The sequence below is a fragment of the Dasypus novemcinctus genome, chromosome 26, assembly GCF_030445035.2.
Source record: "Dasypus novemcinctus isolate mDasNov1 chromosome 26, mDasNov1.1.hap2, whole genome shotgun sequence".
Classification (NCBI taxonomy): domain Eukaryota; kingdom Metazoa; phylum Chordata; class Mammalia; order Cingulata; family Dasypodidae; genus Dasypus; species Dasypus novemcinctus.
The window spans coordinates 6,665,558-6,681,154 of NC_080698.1; the positions used below are offsets into that span (position 1 = coordinate 6,665,558).

At 54.7% G+C, this 15,597-nt stretch overlaps 1 protein-coding gene across 6 annotated transcripts in view; it reads right to left on the reverse strand.

The window, feature by feature from the left end:
* The window catches only part of FYCO1 (FYVE and coiled-coil domain autophagy adaptor 1), an 83,791-nt gene that overhangs the window by 5,294 nt on the left and 62,900 nt on the right, over positions 1–15,597 (reverse strand). For 4 of the 6 annotated variants that reach the window (XM_012523175.4, XM_004453162.4, XM_071212020.1 and 1 more), the window contains 3 exons: positions 13,546–13,641; positions 9,637–9,847; positions 146–255 (listed from right to left, as the gene is read on the reverse strand). In XM_012523175.4, coding sequence (XP_012378629.2) covers positions 146–255; positions 9,637–9,847; positions 13,546–13,641 — 417 coding nt within the window. The remainder of the gene's footprint in view (positions 1–145; positions 256–9,636; positions 9,848–13,545; positions 13,642–15,597) is intronic. The other 2 variants (XM_012523176.4, XM_071212021.1) reach the window with 1 other exon arrangement.

Genomic DNA, 15,597 nt, shown 5'->3' on the forward strand with positions numbered 1-15,597 from the left:
AATGTCAGGGACACAGGGACACACAGGGGCGCAGGTCAAGAACCGTGAGTGGCACTGGGAACCAGCGGGCGTCGTGGTGTTCCCTGTCCCCTCTGTTCTGGAGCGGCGCGGTGGACCCGTGGAAGCGGGAGGCGGCTGCCCCTACCTTGAGAAGGTGTTGTCGAAGATGAGCATGTAGATGCCCGGCGTGCGCACCTTGAGCTGGCCCTGGATGCTCTCCCTGTGGGAATTGCAGCGCGTCATGGGAATGAGCACCTGGCGGAAGAGAGACGGGGGACAGCGTCAGGGAGGCCGCGGACGCCGCAGAGGCCACTGGACAGACCTTCGTGTGCAGGGTGTGGCCCCAGGCCCGGGGGGCTGCATGCCCGGCGGAGTCACAGCTGAGCAGGGCTGTGGCGGGACCCTGAAGGAGGGGTGCGGCCGTGGGCGCGCTGTCACCCAGAACCAGGCACTGGCCAGCGCCCCCAAGGGCAGCCACCTCGCCGCCCTGGCCCCCTGGAGGAGCCCTTTAGCCAGGGCTCACTGGAGGCAAAATCCATCTGTCCAACGGCTTCCTGCGCCCCAGCGCTGCCCCCGCTGGGCCTCCTTCCGCTCCACCACTTCAAGGCCCTCCCGCCCACCCCACGCCGCCGCGGGCCTGCCCTCTGGGCGCCCACGCCCCGGGCCCCTTTCTTCTCCCCACGTCCAGCCTCGGCCTCCCGCTGGGTCGCTGCCTTCTCTGGGAATATGAGCTCAGCCCCAGGAGGCTTCGTTTTCCCAGGACGTGTTCCAAGGGCCTCGCTGTCAGAGGCTGCCCTGAGCAAGTGGGGCGCGCCCAGCCAGGCCAGGTCGGGGGCCCTTCGGGAGGCAGCCCTCCTGCCCTCAGGGGCGCGGGCGGCCTCGCTCTCAAACCGGTGGCCAGTATGAGGTGGAGCCAGGAGCAATTTACGTTAAGCTTATTTTTATTTTTATCTTTTAAAGAAGGGACATGCAGCAAGAGGGTCCAGTCTCAAAAAACATGCCGAGGCTTTCTGCGCAGGGCTGACGGCGTGTAGAGATCCCGGGGCGCGGAAGCGCTGGGACCTGGCACACACCGCGGCAGCTCTGCGCACCTCGCGGGCAAGCTGCTCCAGAAGGGACCACCTATTCTCCACATGATTTAGTGTTTCTTTTTCAGAAATGCACCTTTTATTAAATTCAGTTCTTATTTTTCCCCTAGTAAACATTTTTAACCTGTATTGAATGACCGAATCCAAAAGAATTACAAAAATGGATGACCTCAACTTTGAACAGAGCTGCACGTTGCTTTAAACCTTACATGTTTGCCACAAAGTTGCCCAAATAAAGTAAATTCCCCAAAATAAAGGGTTCTGCCTTCAAGGATCTTCCACTTTAGTGGAAATGACCGACAAGAAAACCTGCAAGTTATGCTGGGGTGTGTTTCCTCGAGGGGGGCACTGTGCAGGGAGCAGATCCCAGCCTCTGGGTGGGTGGGAGGCCCAATGCCAGGGACGGACTCTCTGGAATAGGTGACCAGGCAGAGGGCAGGCAAAGGTCCCGTCAGGGAGAAGGGACACGATGAAGCACCGGGTTCTGGGTTTACTGTCCCCAGAGACAACCAAAAATCAGCCAAAACAGATGAAAGAGCAGATTTCAAGACGCTGGCCATCAGGCAATGGAGGGCACTGGCCTGAGAGGCCAGAGGCGGGGTGAGCCCCGCACCGCCCCGGCCTGCTGCCTTGAGTCGAGCAGGGAGGGGGACGCCGGGTGGAGGCCAGAAGGCTGCCTGCACTGAGGAGGCCGAGCCGGGCCCAAGGACGCCAGGGCGCTAGAGTGTGCAGGACAGAACCCCCGAGGGGAGAGAGCCGCAGGGAGAAAACCTGGGGATGTGCAGGGGACTGATCAGCAGCTAAAAATAGCCTCTGTCCCCACCGGTCAGGCTGAAAAAGCTCCTGACGCCCGGCCATGAGACAGAGGGCAGAGGAGGGCCTGGCTTCAGTGGTGGGGGATCATTAGCCCCGGGGGAGCACGGACTGGCCCCACCTAGCAAAGCTTGAAAGCAAGACCTGAAGGGTCAGACTGTTTCCAAGTAACTGATCTTGGAACAAAGCACAAGAATATTTATAAGACTAAAAAAATCCAGCACCAAAAGGTACTATTCATAATGTCTGCAATCCAATAAAAAATTACAAGGCAATGCTAAATAGAAAGAAAATAGAACCCATGAGAAGAAAAGTCAATCAAAACAGACCCTATGAAGGGCTCAATTCTTAAAAATGAACAAAACAAAAAGAGAACCTGGTCTCACACTGATGCTAGAATTAGCAAAGGCTTTGAAACACTTATTATAACTGTATTCCATGAGTTTGAAAAAAAAAGCTAGAGACCTGGAAGATATAAACAAAACCCAAAAATAAAAGTTATAATGTCACAGACAAAAAATCCACTGGATGGGATCAATGGCAGATTAGATATTGTGGAGGGAAAGATTAGTGAATGTAAAGACTTAGAAATAGCAACTATCCAAAATGACACAAAGAAAAGAGAGTTTAAAAAAACCCTAGAACATCAGTGAGCTGTGGGACAATTCAAACAGCCTAATATATTTGCAATTGGAATCTCTGAAGGAGGAATGGGGGACAAAAAAAGTATCTGAAGAAATAACGGCTGGAAAATTTTCCAAATATTTGGAAACTAAATAACACACTTAGAAAAGACCTATGGGTCAAAGAGAAATAAAAAAAGAAATCATGAAGGCACGAGAGAGATGCAGGTGTGCCCAGTGTGCCCCTGGCACAACGGTGCGTTTGTTCTGGCAGGAAGCTGGAGCTGGGGGGCCGGCCGGGCCAAGCCTGGAGAGCAGGCGGTGGGGACCAAGAGGCAGAAATCCCCTCCTGAGGCCCATGCGCGCAGGCTCTGGGGCAGGTGCTTTTGCACACGTGATCTCATGTACTTCCATTAACGTTCTACAATATCGGGGTTCCTCTGGGGACTAGGACTCCTGGGGCCAAGTTGTGGGGTCTGAGTCTGGGGTCCATAACCTAACATTCCTGAGGCTGGCCTAGGTCTCATGGCAAGCGTAAGCGCGTGGAGAGGAGGGCACCGCACCTCTGTACTCGCTACCCTGATTACAAGGCAATGTTCGGCGTGCAGGGCAGACACGTTTAGACTAACACAGATTACTGTGTGTTCTTTAAAATGTATTCTATTATACATGCCAGCTGCTGCTTTCCCACCATGGTCAAAATCTGTGAATTTTCTTGTTATTGAAAATAAGTAAACAGGCCTGGTGGAAGAAGTGCGATGCTCCAGGGCGCCGCCCCGCTCCCCCCAAGCCTTGAGAAGCCACAAGCAGACAGAAGTCTCGTTCTCAAAGCTTCAGAAGTGCTTAAAAGAGTGCACAGCAGGGAGAGCCAAATCAAGAACGAGGCTCCTTAACAGGGGCGGGGGCCCGTGGCTCCCTGGCTGCCCCCCCACCGGCGCGGTGCAGGGCTGGCCCACGCCCCAGTGCAGATCCCTGGTCCTGGTTCCGGGGGGAGCACAGGGACCCTTGCGCACAGACTGGAGCACGTGTGTCTGGCTCAGCCTGTCTGGTGGCCTGAAGGGCTCCAGTGCCCCCAAGGCAGCTCACAGAGGCCCCTGTAGGGCGCTGCGGCGGTCAGCCAGGCCGTGCTGCCTGGGGCGAGGGACTGCTGGCTGGAGGGCATGCGGTGCCTGGACTGCGAGGAGAACTGTGTCTCAGGGAAAAGGGGACACTGAGGCCGTGCTAACAGGGAATTCCTGGGGCCACACGTGCCTGTGTGAGGAATCACTTGTGTGAGAAAGCATGGAAAAGCTTGGAAGCTCCCACAGGTCAACGTGCCAAGGCTGGGAAAGGTGGTTTCCTTTTGTTTCTTGTTAGCTCCTGGCATTTAAGAAGAGCTCTGTCGTAACCGTAGCTGGATGCAAGCTTAAGATTCGAATAGATAAGGATCAGATGCTTCAGAGCCTACCTTCCTACAAAACACATTAAAATATCAGAATGTCTAGGTTTCAACAAAAGATTACTACCTGTACGAAGATACAGGCAGGGGTGACCCAGGCAAAGGAGATTAAACTATTAGAAACCATCAATGAGGAAGACCAGACCAAGAACATACCAAAGACTTTTAAAAAATGATCCTAAATATGCTCAAAGAGCTAAAGAAAAACTTGGACAAAGAACTAAAGAAATCAGGATAACGATACATAAATACAAAGAGAATATCAAGGGAAGCGGATGTGGCTCAAGCAATTAGACTCCCGTCTACCTATGGGAGGGCCAGGGCTCGATTCCCAGGGCCTCCTGGTAAAGGCAAGCTGGCCTGTGCAGCAAGTTGGCCCAAGTGGAGAGCTGGACCACACAGGAGTGATAGTCTACGCAGGAATGCTGGACCATGTGGCAAGCTGGCCCAGGCGGAGAGCTGGTGCAGCAAGATGATGCAACAAGAAGAGACACAGAGGAGGGACAATAAGAGATGCAGCAGTCCAAGGAGCTGAGCTGGAGCAACAGAATGATCACCTATCTCCCACTCTGGAAGGTCCCAGTATTAAGTTCCCAGTGCTGCCTAATGAGAATACAAGCAGACACAGAAGAACACACAGTGAATGGACAGAGCAGACAATAAGGTGGGCATGCCGCAGGGAGAAACACATTTTTTTTTTGAAAGAGAGAATATCAATAGAGATGGAAATTATGAAAAGGAACCAAACAGAGCTGAAGACCACAGTATCAGAAAATTAAAAATTCCCTAGAGGGGTTCAACAGCAGATTAGAGCAGAGGAGTCCAAGAACTTGAAGACAAGACAGTAGAAGTCATCCAGGCTAGGAACAGAAAGGCAGGAGAGCAGTAAACAGAGCCTGCGGAACCTGTGGGACACCATCCACACTAACACGCGCACCGTGGGAATCCCAAAGGAGAAGAAAGAGGGGCAAAGAGAACATTCAAAGAAACAATGGCTGAAAACTTCCAAAATTCAACAAATGACATGGGAATGTAAATCTAAGGTGCTCAACAGACTCCAAACAGGATCCACCCAAAAAAGACCAACACTGTGACATAATCAAACTGTCAAATGTCAAAGAGAGAGAATTCTGAAAGCCGCACAAGAGAAGCAACGTGTCACGTATGAGGGAGCCTCAGGAAGATTAAATGCTGATATTTCATCAGAAACCATGGAGACAAGAAGGCAGTGGCAAGACATATTTAAATGGCTGAGAGCAAAAAACTGCCAACCACAAATTCTGTATCTGGCAAAACTCTTTCAAAAACAAAAGAGAGGGGAGCGGGTGTAGCTCAGTGGCTTGAGTACCTGCTTCCCATGTATAAGGTCCCAGGTTCAATCCCCAATACCTCCCTCCCCCTACCCCCCCCCAAAAAAAAAAAGAAAATGAGGGAGAGAAAAAAGGACATTTCCAGATCAACAAAAGCTGAGGGAGTCCGTTACCACTGGACGTGCCCTATAAGAAACACTACAGAGTTTTGCGGGTGGAGAGGAACAATCTCGGTGAGGGTAAGGCGTGGGTCAATGTAAACGCGGCGATACTGTGCTCGGGCTCTCAAAGGCAAATGCATAACACGGAGTGAGTGGTTTGGGGCTCATAATGTGGAAACATGCGATTTGTCAGGAGGACATAAAGTGGGGGACGGAGGGCTACAGAAACACAGCCGGTGCATACCACTGAGGTTTAGATGGTATCTAAGCAAACAAGATTGTTATAGGTTTAAGATGTTAAACTTTAAGCCCCATGGTAACTACAAAGAAAATACCAGAGTATGCAAACTCACAGAGATGGAAGTTAGGGTACAGGTTGCCAGGGACGGGGGGATGGGGAATGAGGCATTAATGCATCATGGGTCTACGGTTTGTTTGGGGGATGGGAAAGTTTTAGTAATTGAAGGTGGTGAGGGTACTGTAACTGTGTAAATACGAGTAATCCACTGAATGGTTTGCTTGGGAGTAGCTGAGATGGGAAAGTTTGTTGTTATGTATGTTTCCACAATTTAAAAAAAAAGAAATGAACAACTAAAATGATGATGATAATTGAACGCAATATGTGATCGTGATCTTGGATAAGATCTAATAATGGAGAAAAGGCCCCAAAGGAAATTTTGGGGACAAATGGAAAAACTGGAATATAGGCTGTAGCTTTACATCAACACTCAATTTCCTGAGCTGGACACCTGCATTTAAGGTGACTGTATGAGTGACTATCCCTGTTCTGAGGAAGTGCACGCGGCAGGATTAGGTGTGCAGGGAGCGGGATGTATACAAACTGAACACACGAATGTTCAGAAAATGGGCTGACAGACACAAATACAGACGGCTAGACAGAATGATGCGGCTTATACAGCAAAACGCTACAGCTGGTGGACTGGGTCTCTGGGGGAGGGGGTTGTGTTGGAGTTCTTTGTATGGGGTTTGTATTATTTTTGGAATTGTCCTGTAAGCTTGAAAGTATTTCAAAACAAAAAGTTAAAGAACAAAGGGCTGGCTGAGATCACCCGAGGTTCTGGTGTCCAAGCTCACCTTCGCGGAGGTGACGGGCAGGTGACGGGGTCCTTGGCATAAACCTGGGGACACGGGCTCTGGGGTGTGGACTCTGGGGCAGGCAGGCCCTGATGACCCGATGTGTCCACAGAGCAGTCTTGGCTGTTTTTACTGCTCCCCTGATGGGCTCCCACGGGCCGGGGCCCAGGACCAGGCAGGGCTCCTGGGCGGAGAGGAAGAAGCCAGGTAGGAAGGCCAGCGCCTGGCTGACGGCAGTGCTCAGGGCCGTCCAGCGAGCAAGCGCCTGGAGATGGAAGGTGGCTCGAGGCCGCCATGGCTGGGCCCGGGGGAGGTGGAGTGACTGCTGATGGGGTCGGGGCTTCTCGGGGGTGATGAGAATGACCAACATCAGGTAGTGTGACGGCTGTGAGCATGTGTGAACACATTGCACCTGAAATGGATGAACTGTATCCCTGGGGAGTAGGTCCTGATCTTTTGTTAAAAAGGTCCAGGTCCCCGCCTGCTGCTCTGGGCCCCAGGCAGGCTGTCCACCTCTGGGTCCTCTGCCCGCGAGAAGGCAGGGCTGGGTCCTGCCCCATCTGGCCCCCGCCCCCAGGCTGTGGTCCTTGTTGGCTGCTTCTTCCAAGGGCGTCCTCCAGGTGCACAACCTCCGACCTCGGCGTTCAGGCCACCCCTTGATGGAGGAAGTCCCGGGGAGCAGGGCTGCGGGCGCCAGCAGGGACGCTGCCTCCAGACACTTCTCCTCTGACCCGGGCCCCCTGCCTCTGACCTATCCCTTCGGGCCCTTCATTATTTGTTCTGGGGGCCTCCTCGGGGGGCCTCTGCTGGTCGCTGGCCTCTGGCCGGGTTCTGCACCCTTCCTTGGTGTGCCTGCCCACCTGCTGCAATCCGCAGCACCTGGAACCACGGCCCCCAGTGATGGGGTTCTCTCCCCCCACGGTAAGCCCCCCAAGGCAGACCCCACGTCTCTTCATCTCTATGCCCGGCGGGCCCTGCAGTGCCCAGTATACAGCAGGCGCTCAAAAAGTGGCACCCGCAGCCCGCAGGGACACGCCCCAGTTCTTGGCCTCCCTGCTGTAAGCACGAAGTGTAGGCCCTGTGCTCTGCCCTGCTCCAGGCTGGCTGGGGAGAGCGCAGGAGTCCCCAGGGCAGGGGTGGGAGCGGGGCCCGGGGCTCGGGCCTGCTTGGGGCCTGCCTCCCCCCAGCGGGCTGTGACGGGGGCCTGTGGAGGCCAAGAGCACGCGAGCATGCTTTCCCCTCACCCTCTTGGTGGCTCTCTGTCCTCTGGCATCCACTACCGGGAGGGACAATGGCATTATAGCCCCAGAAGGCCACCTGGGAGCCATGGGTGAGGAAGGCCCCTAAGCTTCTGGTTGCTGGGGGATGCACACAGGCCCCCAGGGCAGGGGTGCGGGCACTGGAGGAGGCGTGTGGCCCAGCCTTGCGTGGGCAGTGGAATGGCAGGGCCTAGGCTCCGATGTGCCACTTCCCTCCCTCCCTGCCACACGCAGTCGCTGGGTATCTGAGCTGGTGGACACAGTGCCCGGCATCTGCGAGGCCCTGGGAACGCGGGGCACAGCAAGGCCCTGGCATAAGCTCCCCAGGGCAGCTGCGGGCCAGGGCAGAGCTGACGAGCACCCGGGGGCACCGCTGCTTTACTGGGGGCCAGGTACGGGGCTCTGTGGCTACGGGTCCTCATCTGTAAAGGGAGAGCACAGCAGCCTTGGGGAAGCGAGGGGGGGCCATGCTCGGCACACGGGGTGGGGCGGCCAGTGGGGGTTGAGTCTGCACCCATGTGCAGCTGGGCCAGCGCTCAGGGAGTGCCCATGCCACACCACAGGGCATCCCAGGCAAGCACTCAGGACCACTCCAGCAGGACGGGCTCCATGCCTGGCACGTGCGCTGGCTCGGGCCCCAGCAAAAGGGCAAAGAGATTTTAAACAGTAAACAAGGCCAAGCCAAGAGGCGAGAGCTAAATCTCAGAGGAGACTCCGAGGACAGAAATGACCATGCAATCTCGAAGAGTATAGGTGCGAGCGGGGCGGGGCAGCAGGAGGGCAAAGCCCAGGTCCCCTGTGGGAAGGTGGGAACCGGGGCCTGGGCGACCGCTCTGCTCTGGGGCCCCAGGGTGCTGCCCGGCCGGCTCGCCTTCGGCTCTGTGCCTGCCCTACCGCTCGGCCATGAACCCCGGAGGACACCCAGTGGCCCAGAGGCACGGGGGACTGGTTTCGCCGCAAAGACCACAGGAGTCCTGTGGCACAGAACTTGAGCTTGCTCGTCCCTACCTGGAGTCTTGTCACGTCTGCAAAATGGAGATTTCTTTTTGCAACCGTGATGGCGGCCCAGGGGTCACACTGAGCTCCAGGCCAGGGGCACTGCCCTCGCCGGTCTCTCCGCTCGGAACGACTCGAATGGAACTCCCGTCTCCATCCCCGGTCCCTCGGTCACCCTCGCCCCACAGAGGTTCAGGCCTGGGATCCAGGCCCAGCGGCTACGTCGTCCTTACCCCACACTGAATCAGCCCCTCATGGGCCCTGCTCAGCCTTCCCTCCTCGTGTTCTGAACCGCACCCCATTCTTTTCTCTGACTCTCATGGCCTTGAGCCACACCAGTGGGTCCCGCCGCTGCAGGTCTGACTTGGTGGTCTGGAATGCAGCCTGGGGAGTCTTAGAAGGGTTTCTACTGTGCAGCCACGGCTGAGAACTGCAATCCAGGCCGGGCCAGTATTCCGTGTTGAGGATATCTTAGGAGCTTTCAACCGGTGTCTGCCACCGGGACCTCAAGCTCAGCCATCAACAGAGGTCGTTTGCACTGACGTCCTTGCAGGTGAGACGCTAAACCTCCTGAGCTGACGCAGTCTGGCTACCCCAGGGGTACGATGTGTCATCGCCTCCCAATATACCCATGCCTTGAACAGCTCTGGGAGAAAAGGATTCTTCAACGGAGTCATACATATGCATTCCTCTCAGCTGGACAAGCTCAGGGGCTTCTCCACCCTTGTCTCTTGCCTCTGCATGTGCTTCAGTCACAGCCAAGGCTCAGGTGGACCGTCACAGGCAGGTAAGGCCTGCCCAGCGAGCGGAGGGCCAGGGCCCTGCTCTAGAAAGGTCTGCCCCCCTGGCCTACCTTACACTGGTCCAGCGGGGTGTCCTCCGTCTCCTGGAAAACCACACTGAAGGAGATGCTCTTGGGGTCAGAGGAGAAGACCCAGCCGATGGAGAGGCCCGCCTGCGCCACGGTGATGGGGATGAGGCTGTAGGTACTGGACCGCACGAACAGCTCCCTGTTGCCCTCCCCGAAGCTGACGATCTCTTCCACCGTGAGGGGTAATTTTATCCTAAAATAAAAACGCAAAGAGGGACCTGACTGCATGGGCAAAGTGCTGATGTCCGCTGGCAGGATGGCGGTGGCTTAGGGGCAGCCAGAGACCCCTGAAGCTCTTGGGAGGACAAACCCTGGTTAGCCATCATTAGCCATAACTGACCAACACACTTCATTATGGGAGAATACTTGACGCGCAGCTCATGCCGACAAATATATACTGAGCACCTCCTACGTGCCTGAGTAGTTCCAGGCACTGGGGACCCAGTGGTAAAAAATAGATACACCGTACGTAAGCTATAGACTATAGAGAGCAGTAATAGATGGTGATGTCCTTTCATCACCTGTAACAAATGGGCCTCAACAAAGTAAGGTGTTGGTGGTGGGGCGATGTACGGGAATCCCAAATGGTATGCATGGTTGTTTTGTAAACTCACAACTTCCGTAATAAAAAATAAAGATGATGCTCCTTGCCTTGGTGGCACCAGCCCGAGCAGCCCCTGCAGCTCCCCTGAAGCACCTGCTCTCCAGTCATCTGCTCTCTCTCTCCTTTCTCCAATTTCCCGCCTCCCCTTTACCTCTAATTAGCACCAGCAGGAATGCACAGCTATCATTAGAAACAAACCTTCGGGAAGTCTCTTTCCAGTGGAAATCATTGCAAGACTCCAAATGGGCATCTCAACCTTCTCTCAGATGCAGAAACCCCACACTTTACCAGCCAGAAGAGGCTTACAGCTAGGGGAGGAGGAGCTTGTCGGGCTGCACCTCTGATTCTGACTCTTACCAGGCTGGAGTGTGGGGACTTGACTTTGAATGCTTCTGGGGCCCCCTGCAGGACTTGCCCTAGAGCGTGAAGTGAGCACCGGGGGCTCTGGAGCCTGCTGCAGGGCTCAACCTCTCAGAAGCCCCCGCGCCCTCTTCTGCAAAGTAGGGATAACCATGCCTGCTCCAGGTCTGGTGAGAGCAGGCATTTGACATGAATTTGACCTAAGAGAGATTCTCCTGGGTGCCGCCTGTCTCGAGGTCCCTCCCAGACCAAGTGATGCCCCCACCCTCCACTGCACTGTGCACCTTGGAGGCAGCTTGGCCAGCTCAGGCTCGCGGCCAGCTCAGGCTCGGGGGCCACCTGAGTCTCAGTGACCAGCTCGGGCTCGGGCCAGCTCGGGCTCGGGGCAGGACCTGCAGCGTGGAGTGGCCCTGTCCAGGTGCTGCGGCCGTGAGGGAGCCACTCGCTCTGAGCTTCGTTTCGCTCGACTGTGAGATGGGGAGGTGGGACCCCCTCTGTGCCAAGGCCTCTGCGCCTGGGATTTTACACGTGTCCCAACGGCGGCCGCTGAGGAGGCATTATTTTACAAATGAGGGAACTAAGATTCAAAAAGATGAAGAAACCTGACCCAGGTACACACAGGTCTGATCCAAAGCCATCACTTTTCTACTGCACCAAACTGTCTTTCATGGAGAAAATAAATTACTGTCCTCTCTAACACGGGAGAAAACTGAAGAGCAGAGAGGTTGGGTAACTGACCTCTAACCTACTAACCAAGACTGTGCGGCAGGCAAGCGGTGGAGCTGAGACTTCCATGTGCCTCCAAAGCCACGGAGAGGGATGGAAGAACTTCCCAAACTGTGCTAATGAGAGTAACAACAACAACAGAAATAATAATAATAAACGGCTCTAAGGAATGGTTCTGACACGTCATTCTCACCTTTCTGAGAATTCACTGCAGAACTTTTCCATGTGTTAAGCTTTATTTCTAATTACAGTACAAAAAGGTCTTGCCCAATGTTTAAAATTTCCAGGAATCTGAGAGGAAATGGCATAAGGGGGACCCATTTTTTTGGGGGGAAAAAAAGGTCTTTCTCACAAAGCAGAAATCTTATGGCATTACAAAGTAAGCAGTCACTTACTCTGACAGAATGCCCCACTGCCGTGAGCTCATTTTAAAGTGTTCTGCCCTAGAATTCTCCCTCTGTGCGGAGTTATTTGGATTGTGCCTTAAATCCCTTTTGCCTTTTGCGGACATCACCTGCTCCGTGAGGACACACTCAGTCTCCCTACAGGAGATGCTAACTAAGAAAGTAAACCAAGGTTTTGCCATATATGCTCAAACAGGATCTTCAATAAAAGAAGGTGACCGTCCACAGGACTCACGGCACAAATGCAAATTTTACTGAGTGAAGCCAGAAATTCTAGTTTACCTGAGCCGAGGGGTACAAACAAATTCCAACCTTTAACCCACTTTCAAATTCTCTGACAATGTGACTACCAAAAACCTGTCAGTCTCTTGGGAAAGGCAGAGCAATAAATTCCAAGGTGTTCTCATTCTCTGTGCATTTTACTTGCAACTCCAGCTGATCTAATCTTACTCGTTTTACACTTCTCTCTTTAAGGATGTGCCCTGGTGCCTGTGTGCTTTATTTATTTCTTATTTCATGATTTTGCTTATCCATTTAATAAAGACAGGGCTTTTAAAGATTTTTATGGACATTTTCCAAACATTTCCCTGCTGGTCCCCACTAAGTCCAACTGAAAACCAGGGCGCAGTTCAGAAGACAACCCAGGGTAACTGACGGGCGAGAAAAGGAAGGCGAACGGGCTGGGACCCAGGCCCTGAGAGGAAACATGACAGCTGGGTTTCCTGCGCCCACCGGGCAGCATGGATTTCTCAGGATGGATTTCGCCCATGCAGGTGGCACCAGCCTGGGCCGGGGACCTGGGGACATCCGGCAGCATCAGGTGAACAGAGCAGACCACAGAGGCACGGTGTGGGCTCTGAAAACTAAACTGTCACTGAACCCGCACCCGTAAAAACAGAGGCTGGCCATGCGCAGCCACAGCAGCGAGGCTGCCCGCTGCCACGGAAGGCTGAGCCAGATCGAGGGGCCCCAGCATTTCCTACCCACTGTCCAAATGCTGTGGAGGAACGATGTATCCAGGGCCTGTCATGTAGCCACTGGACGTCACACAGAGAAAGAGAATTCGTGAGATGACTTGGGCTACATTAAAAGACTATAGAGAACACCTGTTTTTGTTGAAAAATTATGTATATATAAATAAAAAAGACTGGAAGGCTATGTACCAAAGTGGTTTGCTTCTATTTCCTAATTTTCTACAATGAGATGTATTACTTGTACAACAAGAAAACAGAACAATTAAAGTGGTTACCAAAATAAATAAAACAAACATGGAAGTGGGTGGTTGATTATAAAGGGGTACTGGGAATTTTTCAGGATGATGGAACAGTTCTGTATCTTAATTGTGGTGGTGTTTACATAACTGCACTCTTTTTCAAAATTCAAACACTGGGGAGAGGAAGTAGCTGAAGTGGTTGAGTGCCTGCTTCCCATGTACGAGGTCCCGGGTTTGATCGCCGGTACCTCCTAAAAAACAAACAAACAAATAAATAAATAAACACCTCTCATTGAGGAGTGGATGTGGCTCTGTGGTTGAGTACCTGCTTCCCATGTACAAGGTCCTGGGTTCAATCCCCCCCTCCAAAAAATTCAAACACTGTATAGGATAAAAGGTGAATTTTACAGTATGTAAATTATACCTTAAAAAACGAAAAGGACGAGCTGAAAGCCACTGTTGGTGCCTGCCATGTTCTCAGAGCCTGTGGGGTCCTCTAGCTCTAGCTCTGGACCGCTCCTGGGGTGGCCCTCCACCCCCGAATGTGACGCCCGGAGAATCCCGCTCAGTAGCCTGCCACTTACATCAGCTCTCCAGACCTCAGCAGACAGATTTCAGCGTCCTGACCCAAAGGGGGCTCCTCGGCGTCCTCGGGGGTGAGTGAGTTTGACGTGCTGTCCCTGAAAGGTCACGAACAAGAACACAACCGTTGAGCTGTCTGCGGTTCACAGTCCATGTGGCCGACCACGTGGGGGGGTCCTTAAATCCTGGAGGCCGTGACAGACGCCTGGTGGACGCTGTGGGTGGGGGACCTCAGGGGCCATAAAGCAGGCGGGCTGGGGGAAGACAGCAGGGCTGCCGTCCTCCGGTGCCTGGGGACAGCGGTGAGCAAAGACACAAAATCACCCCCACAGCAGCACAGCCACAGCCATGGGGCCAAGTCACCTGCCTTCCCAAGGAGAGCACCTGGGGCAGGACAGGTGTGGGCCACGGGGGAGGCCAAGCGAGGAGGGGCAGGCCTGGGACACGCCCGCTTTCCCTGACAGCGACCGCCTCAGCTGCGCAGAGGGGCAGCAATGGGCGCTACCAGGGCACGGCAGCTGGACCGTGATCTCAAAACGTGTTCCGTGGCGCATCGGGGCCAGGAACGGGGAGTGCCACGTACTGTCTCTCCATCTGAGAGCCACAGGACACTGGAGCATCCCATTCAAGGCTTCAAGAGCCCTGCAGTAAAGACCGTGGTTAGACTTCTACATTTACTTGACCAGGGAGCCTTTTTAACACCTGCTGGACTGGTGACCCTCAAGACACTGCGGGAAATGCTGGGAGACTGCAGCCTCCTCCTCCACGGATGGGGAAACAGGCCCAGGCAGGGACGTGGAGGCAGGCCGAAGCCTGGGCCAGCCGCCCCCCCAGCCCCGACTCCAGCTCTGAGCCCCTCTTGTGGGGCACATGCCCAGCTCGGCTGCAGCTCACACAATTTTAGGGACCTCAAGAGCCAATCAACTCCACTCCCTAATTCTGCCAAAGAGGAAACCGAGGTCCAGAAAAGAAGAAGGATTTGCTCTCACGTGAAGGCTTAAAGGGCACCATTCCCGACCCTGCGCAGCTTCTTCCTGAAAGGTCGCAGTAAGCTCAGTTGTCTCTGGGATGAGGTCACTCTTCCCCGGCCTGTGCCCCAAGAGGCAGGCACTGTGCAGGAAGAGGACCCTGCCCGGGAGTCCAGGAGCTCACGATCGCTTCACCCCGACAGCCCTGGACTCCAGGCGCGGCCTCGCTGCCCCCCCAGCAGGCCCGAGCTGCTCCCGCTGCTCCCTCCCCGGCTCACTGCGCCGGCTGCTGGAGCGCCGGGCGCTGCGGGTTGTGGGCCTGCCCTCGCACCTCCGAGACCATCTCTTCTAGACCACGGCGTACCGAACACACTAAAAGGCTTGGAAAACCCAGTTCATGTTCTAAGTAACCGATGGCCGTGCCTGTGAGGTCCTGGAAGGGCTCGCCTGAGTACTGTCTCCGTGTGGCTTGCCGTGTGTCTGTCCTGCTGCCTACACGGTCTCTGAGTTTATGCCCAGGGCAGGGCCTCGCTCATCCCACTCTGAGCGGGGCTAAGCGACACCGCGGCCCTGCGGTTGGCGGTCTATTCCAAACCCGGCAGGTCTGCCACCACCTCTCCTTAGTGTCCCCGACAGCACGGAAGAACCCAGCCAGCCTCAGAGGCCCTCGGCCAGCAGACTCCCTCGCTGCTGCGGAGCTGCACGGCCGCAGGGCCCTAGGCATGCTGACAGCGGCACAGGAGCAGCCTGCTCCCTGAGGGAGATGCAGTTTGCATGTAAATCGACAGCTCTAGACACCCACATGTGCAAGCGGGAGCCCAGCTACCTCGGGAGGACGCAGCCCGAGGCCCCTGCCTGTCTCGCGCCCGCGGGCGAGCATGCCACGGCTGGCCCCCTTTTCAGGCCACTTACCACCACCTTCTTTATCCTTTTAGTAGGACCTCATATCTTTGAAATTCTAACCACGTCTATTTCTTCCAGGATCAACGCCTTCCAGAACCAGGCACTGGTCACGTGGGGATTTCATCCAGTTCCAACCACAGTGCCAGGCACAGTCCCTCAACCTCAGAAGAGCCAGAGAGTTCC